We start from the raw sequence: 14,344 nt of genomic DNA on the forward strand, positions 1-14,344 counted from the left end.
GCTGAGAAACTATATTTATTTTTCTTACTTTTTTCCTTTTTAAGTAAACACCTACTCATTCTATAACTAAGACTTTCTGACAATATCTATGGTTTCATGCTATTCTTTTCTGATAGACTTCTCATTTTCAAAGCTCTGAGATCCTTTTGTAGTCACATTTACATTTTAGCTGATTCTTCATGCTCTTACTGTAATCATTGGTGCTAGTAGCCTCAGAATTTGACACTTAAACTCTGCCGTCTCTGTTGAACTGTACTTGCTTTTAAGAGTCTCAGGACACACGATCATATCTGTTTGGGTTTTTTTCCCCAAACATTCTGAAATCTGATTACTGAAGGTCTCAGCTATGTATCTGACTATCCCCTCCTCTTGCTTTTTTGGACCCTGGGATAACAGAATTGTTCACTGTCTGTCATTTCATCACTGGTGCTAGCTCCCCATCACATCTGGGAGATATACTCAGGAAAGAGAAGATGTCTTTGCGCTAGCTGCCATCCTGTCACTCACCACCCACCCTTCTCACCACCAGTACCTGATTTCACCACCCACCCTTCTCACCACCAGTACCTGATTTCTGTGCTGATGCCTGTGGATCATTTTCTTTATTTCAGAAAAGCTTAGTAGAAAGGGGTTTAAAGGACCAGAATTCTGGTCTGTTACCATCACTTAGCATCTCTGTGCCTTTAGATGAGTATGCGTCACTCATCTGCTCCGAGTCACTGCTTTCTCTACTCTAAAATGGAATAAGAATTCCTATTTACATGGTTGCTGAGAAGATCATTTGAAATAATGTGTATAGAAATACTTGATAAACTCTAAAGTAGAGATCTTATACTAATGAAGAATCCAGCCTGCTAGTCTGTTTTGCTTGCTATACACTTTTTAAAACTTTTAGCCTGCATTTAAAGCTTTGTATAAAATCCAGAACTGTGGCTTCCCTTGAACAGCTGGAAGGTCAGGTCACACTGGGTATTACGACATGACGCCAATCAGCAGGAGCTGAGAAACGGATGCCCCGCCCCTTGGGCGGGGCTTGTGGTCTGGCGCGCTCCACTTACGTAAAACTAGGCCTGTTTAGTCACCCTGTTCTAAAGTCTGTTCACCATGTGTTACAGAGAATTCGTTAGAAATACCAAGGGCAGAGCACACTATTAAAAGTGAGAGGTTCATAAGATTTATAGAACAGCAATGGCACCATTATGTGATATTTCTTTACTTACTACAAATTTGGTACCCTTTAAATGAACTTCAAATCACCACTTAGCTATACTATTTCTGGAGTCAAACTTACAAAATAGGGTTATTTCTATCACAGGTGTTAATTCTAAATATTAATTTTCTTTTCCTAAAAAGGAGAAATGTTAAATATAAGATCTTAAAGCAAAATCAGTAGGGTGAAATAAGGGGCAATTCGGTGCTCTAAATAAAAGAAAAATAGGAAATCTCTAAACTTGGCTAGCTGAATGAAGTGAAAATGTGTCACTTTCATGGTTAAGCTAGAGTTAAGTGTGGCAAATGGCAAACCAAAGTGACAGGTTCGTGTGTCCAGAGATGTTGTGCCTGCCACGCTGTGTAAATCCCCCTGCCTGCCATAAGGCATCTGAGACACGTAATTAGCTGGGTGTCCTCTCTAGAGAATTTAAGATACCAAAAGGTCTTGAATTGTTATTTTAGGAGAGAGAACGCTGCCATTTGGAAAGTGGTGTTTGGCATCAACAATCTCGACCACCCCTCCGCGTTCGTGCAGACGCGCCTGGTGAAGACCATCATCCTGCACCCTCGCTACAGTCGGGCGGTGGTGGACTACGACATCAGCATAGTGGAGCTAAACGAGGACATCGACGAAACCAGCTACGTCCGGCCAGTCTGCTTACCCAGCCCCGAGCAGTCGTTACAACCCGACACCTACTGCTATATCACAGGCTGGGGGCACATGGGCAACAAAAGTAAGCCAGGATCGTCTTCAACACTTGCCTTTCAGCTTGTAACTACAAAACACAGGGTTGCTTCCTGCCGTTGGCAATAATTTCCTGTTTTCACTTCTAAAAGTATAGCTAGAAATGGTAAATACTGGGCATGGGTGTCACAGTCTCCCTTCCATGCAAATCGTTGATGCCCTGGCATTTACACCTGCCAAACTCAGATGCAACCTCAAAAATCCTTCGCCCCACCTCAGATTCTTTCTCCAGGGAGCCACTGCTCATGCTTTGGGCTGCCATGCAAGATGAGACCTACCTGTCAGTCATCCCCGCTTGGACTGTCTCTATCGATGTTTTGCAGGCAAAGCCTCTATCTAGGGGGTAGGCAGTTCCCAACCACGGCTCCGACAGTCAGGCTGCAGTCACATTTCCAATTCTGTGTTATGATTTGGTCTTGTCGACATGGTAACATAGCTCTTCTAGAGAAAGAAGACCAATTTGCTATTTGCCTATTTAAAGTGATTAAAATAGTGTGATTTAAACATAGAAAACATTTAAAAATGTGTACTTACTCCTAGCCCCCATGACGGACTCTCTCATTTTGCTTCACCTGTGTAACATTTAGAGTAGGAATTTAGTGAACGAGACGTTTTCTTTAATGGTAAGTGCTGGCCACTCCAGTGCGAACAAGGGTACTGCCGTAGTATTCAGGAATGGTGATGTATATTGGTGTCCGGTTATCCACCTTAACAACTGCCAATGTGAAGGACAATTTCCTTCTCTTTTTTTTTGCAATGTAGTCAGATAAATTTTGAGCTAAGTTGAGTTTCTTTTTTTATATGATCAACTGAGCACAAAAAGAAAAACTCAATAGGCAGAAGTAAGTCAGTGACTTCTGAGAAGCTCCCATGTAAGAGCTTCGAAGGCAATGTCAGACACATGATATCACCATTCCTGTGCATTTTGTTTTTAAAAGTTATAATTAGACTGTGTTATGAGATAAGAGCAGGATATACTTTCTATTGCCTCTACTTGTATTGTTCTCACAATAATCCACTTCAAACTCAGAACAATCATGTAACATATCACATATACCACATATGTAATATAGCACAAAGGGTCTGAATTCATTGAAAAAGATCTGATTGACCCTGATTGCACAACTTTCTAGCTTACTATACAGTGGAAAAAAATAATAGCAATGGTATAACTCACAGGATTTTTGTAAAGATTAAAAACAATAGGCCCAGAGAATACTGAGCACCCACTACATGTGAGCGATGGTTCTTCTGACCATTCTTTTGGCAACTCGTGAAACTTGCACTGTCTGCTTCGCATTGCTTTTTCCAAACGTAATTCTTTCTTCCAATAAGGTACTCTGTACATGTGCACTGCTTCACCATCACAATCTAAAAGGTGTATAATTTGGTGTAATGGTGAAACACAAAAGATTCATGCCTTGAGAAATCCATTGTTATTCTGCAAGAACTTTCAAGCAAGATGGAATTCACATATTCTCTCTGCTGACACTAAGGGATGGCTTTGTCCCTTTTGACATCTCTCTGTCATATCTTCTAGGACTCAAGGTTCTTACTCACATAATGGCCACTGTAGCACAAGGTGAGACACATGCATTAGACCAAGGGTAGGGTAGCCCTTCCCTTGCTAGAATAAACAGGTGTGGTGCATTGTAGCAGGGCGGGACTGGCTTGCTGAACTGACCCTGAGCTGGCAGCCTCTTATCTGGGGCAGAGCTATGGGCTGATTATTTTCCATTTCATTGCAGTGGCTGCTGTTTTTGTTGCAGCATATATAATAAGATGCCAGTTACCTAACCAAGTTACTTAACTGCTCTGTGCTTCAATTTTCTCATTAAAATAAAGGCGTTTCACATGATGATGGCTGTCAACACTGATAATTGGAAAATTCTGGTTCCAAACAAGCCTTGTCTTTGAAATGACATTCGAAGTAAAGAATATGTTTTTGGGGGTATGGAAGTGCAATCATTTCATATATGGCTAGTCTCATCCTTGAGTCATTTAACCCTCTTATGTATTTATTTCTTCTTCTCTTAAAAAAAACCCCCAGTGCCCTTCAAGCTGCAAGAGGGAGAAGTCCGCATTATTTCTCTGGAGCAGTGTCAATCCTACTTTGACGTGAAGACCATCACCGCCCGGATGATCTGTGCTGGCTATGAGTCTGGCACAGTTGACTCGTGCATGGTAAGTTGCTTTCTGGTTACCGAGGCGACTCAGTTCAGCAAAACTTCAGTGGGTCCATATAAACTCATCTTTACTCATGTGTGGCCCTTTGGCAACATTTCTTTCGAAAATCATTTGTTGCAGATGTATATCCACAGCGTGGTTTTCTTCACCCAGTCCCTAAGCGAGCCTTCTTATTGTTCCATGCGCTTCACTCAGGTTAGCTTCGCGAAAAAGACAGACCAGACAAATTGTGTCTTAGCTTTATACTCCCCTTCGTTTTGAACTGTTGCCTCTTCACCTCCTGTTTTCTATCTTATTAATACCTACTGCCTCACTAAGCCCACCTCAAACCCACATCTTAGGCAGACACTTTTGTTCCTCTCCAGCTGGAAGTAATTGCTCATTTTTTTGAAGATGCCTTTATTTATAGCCCTTAGATTTTGCTCTCATATAAAGGTATTCTTGTTACCCAGCTGACTTTTGGGGAACAAAAATAGTGCCTTCTTCATCTGTGTATATCTTAAGCACAGAATTTGCAAAGAGTAGCTGCTAAATAATTATTTGGCTAAATTTCTGATCTATATACATGTTCCAAGTATAGAGCTGACCTGTAAACATGTTCCATTTTAATTACTCTCTGGCATAATAAATAGCTCAAGCTAAATAAGTCACTATCTTAGTATTTCTTTTACATGAGGGGAAATGAAAAAAATGTGGGGTGGATCTTACAAAAATGTTTCCAGTAATTTTTGCTTTAAAATATTCAATTAGGATTTTGGACAGAACAATTTATTCAGTTCCTTGCAGGGTCTATACTTTTTTATTTAGACATACGGCATTGGTAAGTTATGAACGTAAAGATCTGCATTTTCACAAAAGCACACAGCACAATCAGAATTCAATTTTGCATTAACAGCAGTCATATTCACTAACATTTCTAAGAAGCAATATCGCCTAGTAGTTACAGAGTTGGAGTTGTGGTGCCAGACTGCCTTTGTTTAAATCCTAGCTCTGCCAGTGAACAAGTTATAAAACTGTGCTTCAATTTCATTACGTCCAAAATGGATATAATAATAATTACTGTTAAATTATTGTTAATGTCAGCTCATAGGGATTTCATAAGGATTAAATGAACTAATACAGAGACAGTGTTTAGAAGAGCATCTATAAACATGATTACCATTATTCTCCAACATTACCGAATGGGAATGACCATAGATATAAGTCCAAGTTTGAAACTCTTGCAGGGCAAAGAGTATTTGTAAATTTTCACCATGAGTTCACATACTTCCTTATTTTCTAGGGTATCAATCCTTCTCTTCTGAGGCAGTAGAGGATACACCTCTCTAACTGACTCTCTTTTCAAATGTAGCAAATGTTAATGTTCAAAAGGTCATGTGTGGGCAAAAAAACTGAATAAACTCAACTGCAACACAAACTTAAATATCAAGAATGAAAATTTCTATGCATGTGAAATAAAATATAGGCTACAAGTAAACATTTCACTGTAAATAATTCTTATTACATTTCACTGTAAATAATTCCATTCAAGTATGCTAATTGAAAAGGTCCCAGAAACTATTAAGAAATACAGTAAGTAGTCTGCAAGTGTGCTTTACTTAAGACATTCATTCCATAGCAAGAATCTTGAAAGTAGTAAGTTTAGAATATTTTTCTAGTGGTTTTGTGGGGCAATAAAAAACATCTTTGAGTATCCCAATTGTAGGTACTTTCTACATTTAAAAAATGGATCAAATTTAAAGAATAAAATTATAAATCAATCCTGATATAATAAATTTAAAACAATTTTTGACATATTTTGATAAGTATGGGAAATAACTAAAAAATGTCTTCTAATTTCACAGACAGAAAGAATATAGTCCTCTGCCAAGCTACCCCTGGACTTTTAAAGATCGAGTTTAAAATGTCCACTTGACCTTTCCATTTGTGTAGTGGAAAGCATGTTCCCTCCACATGTTGGCAATAAAAGCTTTGTTGAAATTTTCCAAAGTCAGTTATTTGGCTTTATTGTACCCTCGGGATAGCATAGACACCATCAGGACTCTGAAATACCAATGACTAATGTCCACTGCTATTCATTATAGGGTGACAGCGGTGGACCTCTTGTTTGTGAGCGGCCTGGAGGTCAGTGGACATTATTTGGTTTAACTTCATGGGGCTCTGTCTGCTTTTCCAAAGTCCTGGGGCCTGGAGTTTATAGCAATGTGTCATACTTCGTCGAATGGATTGAGAGACAAATATACATTCACACCTTTCTCCTAAACTAATTTCAAACTGCCAGCGACACTCAAAGAAAATGACCTTCTTGACTGTGGAGAGCTTCCTGCAGAGAACTGTACAGAAGTACTTCCCCTGACCTGGGATGCTCAACAATTTGCACTGCAAATTTTCATGTTTGTTTTGGTCTAATGCAGTTCGACTTTTCTTTTTCAGCTTTATTTTTCTTATTTCAAGTTCAATGAAAGTGTTTTTTAAAAAAGAAGCAAAGCCAGATTTTCTTCTTTTGTCAACCTAACTTTGTAGCACCAAATTATCAACTCTGGCGAGTTAGGATAATGCAGGCACTAGGATAACAGGTTATAAAGTTCCCTCTTATTCAATCACAACAGGACATTGAGATCCAGGCTGACTGCTCTTTGGCAGCTTTTGTTTCTCAAGCACAATAGCATAGTGGCAACTTGCAATATTAACATTGGAAACTTGCTTTTGATTTATAAAAACCAAGGTAATTTACATGCTTAAATTATTTACTATTACTCTTCCAAAGTCTGCAAAATTCTGAGCACTTATGAAAGACAAGTCAGAGGTAAAAGATAAGTAGCATCCTTATAGGTAGCTGAAGTAGCAAGATGTATTGAATGCAAAGCTCTTTAGTCATCAGTTGACACCAGTAGACAAAGCACTTGACATTATAGGATTGCCCATTCTGAACTTAAATCAAGATTATAATTTGGTAGAAAAGTCTCCATAGAACCTTCCCGTGACTGGGATCTATTCAGTGTATAACAGTTAGCCGCCTGAGATTTCAACAACAAGGAAAATATTCATGGGAAATATTTTGTTTCACCCATGTGACAATGCATTTGAGATTAAGCTTTGACCAAGGAGAACTTGCTTTAGACTGGAGAGATGCAATTTAAAAAAAATAAAGTTAAATCACACACCACCCCCAATTAAATATTTTCCAGTTTTCCTGTGTCTGTCCATACCAATAAAGTACAGAAATTTACTTTAAGCACAGGAAAACTTTGCATAACATTTTGTAATTTTCCTTGAAACATGTTTAGTATCTGGTGTTGCCATATGTTCCCATCAATAATTAAAACAAAAATTTAAAGATGCTTTTAAGCACTAGACCACTTTACGCACACCGATTTCTGAAGTAATTAGTGGCTGAAGTATTTTTTCATACGAAAAGCTTCAAAACAAATTTTCACACACTTAATTAGTCAGGCATCCATTTGCAACATCCAAATGACCTTTGAACAGGTAGGATTCCCTACTAAGCTCCACCAGCAACCTAGACTGCCTCAGCATTCCACTTAGAGACTACCTGCAATTTTATACATGTATTTTTGTACTCTTTTCTTATGTGTACGCATATTTGAAATTCAAAAAGTTGTCTTGACACTTTCCAGATTATTGACATGTTCTGTAGTTTGTATAAACCTACTGAGAATGTGAAACAGGAATTGAATTTTGGTCACAATTGTATGAAAGTTTAAGAACCTATGTCAGTTTTGTTACAGTTGTAGGTATATACTTGATGTAACAACTTTTAGACTGGCTCAACTCATGTTCAGTGAAATGTACATACTGTACTTATTTTAAATAGCCATTAAGACAAATAAAATGGTATAATCTTTGTTTTTGATGGATATGGAGCATGATAACAAGTCCCAGAAAACTGTGTGTCCCACTACAATAGTTGGCACCCGGCTTCCCACCAATCAAAATTTACCTTGTATCTTACTCTCACAGGAACATACTCTTTTATTTTAGATGACATATGATTCTTTGATTAGTCTGAAATTAGAAGTTGCTAATAGTCTCAATTCTCTATTGCGTGTCCAAGGAAAACTTTAACCCTGGTAAGAGTGTAAGGATAATTAATGTCTATAGTACATTTTTGGAAACTAATCCAAGTCTTTCACAAGCCTTTTGTGGTAAAATTATATCCCACAATGTGTTTTAGTCAGTTTTTCTTGCGTAGGAGCAATGATATAATGTTGGGTTCCCCCCAAATTTGGTGAAATATGCTGAATACCAAAATGCAACAGATCATATCAGCTTGGGTAACTTGTGTGAGAGTTATTCACTTGTAAATGAGACCTCTTAATGGCTTAATACAGACCCCAGTTCTCATTCTTCTGAGGGCCAGATGTTTAAGAATCCAGAATTTCTCAAAATTTAAAAATTACACTTTAGGGGGTGGACGGGTGGCTCAGTTGGTTAGAGCACAAGCTTGGGGCATCAGGGCTGCCGGTTCAATTCCCACATGGACCAGTGAGCTGCGCCTTCCGCAACTAGAATGAAGTTAATGAGCTGCCGCTGAGCTACCGGGTGGCCAGATGGCTCAGTTGGTTGGAGTGCAGGCTCTCAACCACAAGGTTGCCGGTTTGACTCCCACAAGGGATGGTGATGTGCCCCCTGCAACTAAGATGGAACATGGCACCTTGAGCCGAGCTGCAGCTGAGCTCCCAGATGGTTCAGTTGGTTGGAGCGTGGGGTTTCAACCACAAGGTGGCCAGTTCGTAACTTCCCCAATTCAGCAATAAAATGCAATGTTTGTAGCAAAAAAATATATGAAAATCATATTAAACATATAAATAGCCTTACATATGTTCAGGGCATTGAGTTTGTGCCTAATAGGTAGAACATTTTCAGAGTTCTGAGGATTTTTTAATTTTGTATGAGATTATGGCGCCATAACATGAACACACAAGACTTTCGTCTACTCATATACGCAGATACTTCCCTTCTTGGAGATTGACCTAATGTCTGTAGTCTTTTGTCTCTCCTATTTACTAATGAATATATCTCTACATTTTTATTTATCAGATGATGATCCCAGGGAATGAATGTCAGCTCCTCTGAGAATAACAGATGATATGACATCACTGATTTTTCCATATATGAAAATCCAAAACAATATTCTAGTAAAATTTGTACTTTGGGGTTTTCCTTCTAAGTTTTGGTACCAGTAACAGTTGGATTCAGTGACTACCTACAGGAGTGATAAAAGGTTTTCAGTACACAATATTTATTAAACGATTTATTTAAAAAAAAAAATAAGGAAGCAGAAAGCACTTCCATTAGCCATGTGAGGTTTTGAAAGTTTTGGAAATGGGTCTGTATAAAAGACGATTTGAAAAAGAAAAAGGAAAAAAGGAAAGGAGAAAAAAAAGACGATTTGCAATAACAGCAGAAGGCTACAACGTCAGACCAGGATAGTAGGCAGCAGGCAGAAGATTAAGCCCTGAGAATAACAACCTTGATATAGGACTTGGAACATTAGCATGGAGGTTTCATGACGGAAATTCTGGGTGACTGCTGGTTGACAATTTTCAGATGAACAGATACAGAATTTTAAAAGTGCTCAACCAGAATGCAAAATCATTTGATAATAACACCTGGTCTTACTTGGTATAAACCAGTTTTTATTCCCACTAAAGCCAGCACACATGATTTGCAATAGCAGTTAACCTGCGATTGACATTCTTGTCCTAAAATATATTAAAAAACAAATTTTTCTAAGAACCTCACAGAATCCTCCTGCGAACCACCTGTAGTAGTCTCATTTTATAATGTCTCATTTTTAGAGGTTATAAAACCAGTAAAGTTGTAGGGCGTTGTAGAGATTATGAAACCCTCAAATGGTCTCCTGAAGATTGTTTTGAAATCGATTGTCTCATTCTGATGAGGTTTAGAGAACAGGAAATTGCCAAATGGGCTACAGGCTCAGCTGATTCTGTCTGCCTTAGCTATGGGCTTTGTTCCCAATTAACACCCGCACAGAGGCAGACCTCAGGAAAGGGACTCCTTTGACTGGAAGCTGAAAGAGGAACACCTCTCCATTACCTGACGGAACCCTAGTATCCTCCTGCCCCTTCCCAATGAAGGCTCCACCTCAGGAGAACACTGAAATGAGCAGAGAGGTAGGCCTAACATCTTCAGTCAGAAGACCAAAGGCATCTTCCCATAGGAAATTTAAAAAGCTATTAATAATCACTTACTATATTATCCTATTTTAGTTACCTTGTCGTTTAAAAGGCTCATGGGATTTTTTTCCTCTGGAAATTAGCAATTTATAACTTTCTTTTCATGTTGAAATCTCCTAGAGTTCTAACTAATTAACCTAAAACAAGGGTTTTTCTTTTTTCTTAATAATAATAATAATAAAATCAGACCGAAGTCTGCTCATTTAAAGCATTTCTCTGGAATATGAGATCTCACAGTAAAATAAATATATCTCAAATGAATTCCCTTGAAAATGTTTATATATCTAAGACAACTAAAATACTTTTATAAAATCCAAAAAGTTTCATAAAAGCATTTGATTAATTAAATATTTTTCTTCCCCAAACTCTGTCCAGGTCAAACTCTATTCTCTTTTACAAATGTATCTATAAACATACAATAAAGAAAGGTTATCTCATTAGCTTTTCCAAGCCAAATGTTCATGCCCTTTAAGGAAAAATCCAAATCATTCTTGCTTGGTAAAGGTGCTTCTTCAAAATCCCTCTCCCGAACTTGAAGAAATACTTGCAACTCCAAAGAGGGTATCCTGCTCTTTTAACACTGTGAGGGTCCAGCTATTTCTGAGGTCTTAGCTTCAGAGTAGCCTGAGTCTAACGCAGTTTCACATACAGGTAAGTCTCCTTGCTCAACAGCACAAGAAGTTGCTGACATCATTGCAAAGACATTAGAAGAGCCAGACATGGGTCTTCTCTCTGACTTGGCAGCTGAGTCGTCAGCATACTTAGTTGTCTCTTGACCCATCCTTCCAGTTCCTCTCCACTTCTTGAGGGCTTCAATCCTCTCCTCTGAAGTCAGTCTGTCAAAGTGCTTAGCCCTCAGAATTGGAGACGGAAACAGGGATCCCTGAAGAACTCGGTACACAAACCTAGGTTACAAAAAGCATCATGCAATTATATTCATCTCACATGCATCATGGGACACAAAAAGTACTCACCAATTAGAAAAAGTAAAAGGCTCTGTGGCTTTTTGCCTCCTTGAGGCAAAGGGGAAGGATAAGCAAAATATAAAATGGAGATAACAGTATCAAATAAATTGACATTTATAAAGCACTTAAGAAATAGCAAGTGTCCTATAAGTGCTTGTTAAGTAAGTAATACATAAAATCTGTAATAGTAGATACCAATAGTGCAATAGTGCATGTTAGATTAAATAAGAAAATACATGTCAAGCAGGCGGAGTGTTGCCACATAGTAAGTGTTCAAAAAATACTAGCTATTGGACCGGCCTGGTGGCTCAGGCGGTTAGAGCTCCATGCTCCTAACTCCGAAGGCTGCTGGTTCGATTCCCACATGGGCCAGTGGGCTCTCAACCACAAGGTTGCCAGTTCAATTCCTCGAGTCCCGCAAGGGATGGTGGGCAGCGCCTCCTGCAACTAAAAATTGAACACGGCACCTTGAGCTGAGCTGCCGCTGAGCTCCCAGATGGCGCAGTTGGTTGGAGCGTGTCCTCTCAACCACAAGGTTGCCGGTTCGACTCCTGCAGGGGATGGTGGGCTGTGCCCCCTGCAACTAGAAAACGCCAACTGGACCTGGAGCTGAGCTGCGCCCTCCACAACTAAGATTGAAAGGACAACAACTTGACTTGGAAAAAAAGGCCTGGAAGTACACACTGTTCCCCAATAAAGTCCTGTTCCCCTTCCCCAATTAAAAAAAAAAAATCTTAAAAAAAAAAAATACTAGCTATTAACGTCCTATATTAATGTCCTGTGGCTACTGTCACAAATTACCACAAATTTGTCCTGAAGCTGGTAGTGTTTATGCTGTTATAGCATTCTCAAAAACCTTGTGAGTCACCAATGTATGTCATTTATGCCATTAGATAAGAGACTCCCCCACAGATCTTTCCTGTATAATCCCATCTCCTCTCCTGGTGGCTGCAGAGATGGTTGAGGGGATCCATGCGTCACACGCCTCTTCTCTTAACACGAGTAAAAGATTGTCCAACCACACTCTTGGCCTTCTCTGTAGAGCATCCTCCCAACAGTCAATCTCATAATTTTAGCAACTTTTAAAATCTGGATAAACTGAGGATTTCCTAAATTTCATTCATTTTGGTTTAACAGTTCTTTCCTCATCTCTCTTCTCTCACATTTTATTATAAACAAGAAGAAGAAAGCAGGCCAAACTTTCAATATCTTGCTTGGAAATCTCAGCTAAATAACCAAGTTCATCATTTACAAATTCTGCTTTCCACATCAAAGTAGTGTTTTTAGCTAAGTTTTCTACCACTGTATTGCAAAGATCCACTTATCTTAAATTTCCAATAACATGTTCCTCGGTTCCTTTTGAGTTTTAACTTTCACCTTTCTAGCAATATTCTGTTTATGATAACATAAGACGTACATGTATTTTCTAAGATGGTATAGGCATTCTCTACCATGCTTGTTACTTTCTTCTGAATCCTCACCAGCAGGAATTTTAATGTCCATATTTCTACCTGTAGCCTGTTTAAGGAAGTCCAGTATATTTCTATGATGTGCCTCAAAATTCTTCCAGCCTCTGCCTATCACCCAATTTTAAAGCCACTTCTACATTTTTAGGTACTTGTTATAGCAGCACCCATCTTCCTTGTACCAAAACCTGTAAGTGTTTCCTATGGCTTCTGTACCAAATTATCACAAACTTAGTGGCTTTGAACAACAAAATTTTATTCCTTCATAGTTCTGGAGGACAAGGGTTTTGAAGTCAGTTTCATTTGGGCCAAAATTAAGGTTTTGGAAGGCCTAGAGGCTCCACATCTACTCCTTGCCTCTTCTAGCTTTTGGTTACCAGCATTCCTTGGTTCATGGCCAAGGAAACTCTGCCTCCGTGGTCATAATGCCTTTTCCTCTTCTGTTTGTGTCAAATCTCCCTCTGCCACTCCCTTATAAGGACACTTGTCACTATATTTAAAGCCCACCCAGTTAATACAGGATAATCTCCCCATCTCAAGATCCTTAACTTAATCACATCTGCAAAGTCCTTTTTTTCCCTATATATCAGGTAACATTCATAGGTTCCAGGGATTAGGAGACAGATATTTTTTAGGGGGTCATTTTTCAGCCTACCAGAACAATATTAGATAGAATTGTACAGTTAATTCTCTTGAAGGAAATTTGAAGGCTATAACGTTAATGTTTCTTCATGAATTCTACAAGTGCATCTTGCCAGCTGGTAATAACCAGCTGATAGCTGGTAATAACAGTGAACACTACAGAAGCATCTCAGTTTAACAGTGATATTGTTAAGCATACAACTATAACCACCGTAGAATGACTCAGGTGGGCTTCTTATGCATTTCTAGAAGGGATGTGCATTAACAAAAGAGGTTTGTGCCCTCTGTGCCTTATGATGGTTGTTACAGATTGGCATCAGCAAACTTTTTTCCCCGTGGGCCAGATAGTAATATTTCAGGCTTTACGAGCTAGAAAGTATCTGTTAGAACTATTCAACTCTGCTGTTGTAGAGCAAAAGCACCCATACACAATACATAATTAATGAGTATTGCTGTGTTACAATAAAACTTCATTTACAAAAAACAGGCAGTAGGCCAAATTTGACCTATGAGCCACAGTTTGCCAACTCTGTTAGAGAATAATAAGAAATCACCATTTTGACTCTGATATCATGTTTAGGAAGGCAGAACAACTATTTGCTATAGTGTTTTCAACTAAACAGATTTTATAAAACTACAAAGAGGAAGAGCTCTAACAGAGCTTAAAGAATCTGTAGATTAAAAACCCATGCATACTTCTTAGCCATTTCCATTGCATGCCATATGAGAAATCAAGTTAACTAAAATTGGAAGGATAACTAAGGCCAGATAAGGGAGGGAACAACTTCCCCTTTAAGTGTTTACAGATTGCAGTAGAGACTGCAACTTGTCCCTCAGTACCCATTCATTCTCCCCCTTCTTCCTTTTAGAAATTCCCACATTATAGCCACTCACAGTCTACAGACC

General features: G+C 38.8%; 2 protein-coding genes across 6 annotated transcripts in view; one reads left to right on the forward strand and one right to left on the reverse strand.

Moving 5' to 3' along the window:
• CORIN (corin, serine peptidase) overlaps positions 1-8,022 on the forward strand; it is a 199,978-nt gene extending 191,956 nt beyond the window's left edge. For 2 of the 3 annotated variants that reach the window (XM_019741053.3, XM_019741052.3), the window contains exons 20-22: positions 1,675-1,946; positions 4,008-4,141; positions 6,229-8,022. In XM_019741053.3, the coding sequence (XP_019596612.2) occupies positions 1,675-1,946; positions 4,008-4,141; positions 6,229-6,411 (589 nt within the window). In that variant the 3' untranslated portion in view covers positions 6,412-8,022. The remainder of the gene's footprint in view (positions 1-1,674; positions 1,947-4,007; positions 4,142-6,228) is intronic. The other variant, XM_074324644.2, reaches the window with a different exon arrangement.
• A 1,761-nt stretch (positions 8,023-9,783) lies between these two features.
• ATP10D (ATPase phospholipid transporting 10D (putative)) overlaps positions 9,784-14,344 on the reverse strand; it is a 102,221-nt gene continuing 97,660 nt past the window's right edge. For 2 of the 3 annotated variants that reach the window (XM_088789884.1, XM_074324640.2), the window contains one exon: positions 10,804-11,270. In XM_088789884.1, the coding sequence (XP_088646010.1) occupies positions 10,940-11,270 (331 nt within the window). In that variant the 3' untranslated portion in view covers positions 10,804-10,939. Of the gene's footprint in view, positions 11,271-14,344 lie in introns of all 3 variants that reach the window. The other variant, XM_088789883.1, reaches the window with a different exon arrangement.

The sequence above is a fragment of the Rhinolophus sinicus genome, chromosome 1 (assembly GCF_057876585.1).
Source record: "Rhinolophus sinicus isolate RSI-liver-muscle chromosome 1, RSI-T2T, whole genome shotgun sequence".
Classification (NCBI taxonomy): domain Eukaryota; kingdom Metazoa; phylum Chordata; class Mammalia; order Chiroptera; family Rhinolophidae; genus Rhinolophus; species Rhinolophus sinicus.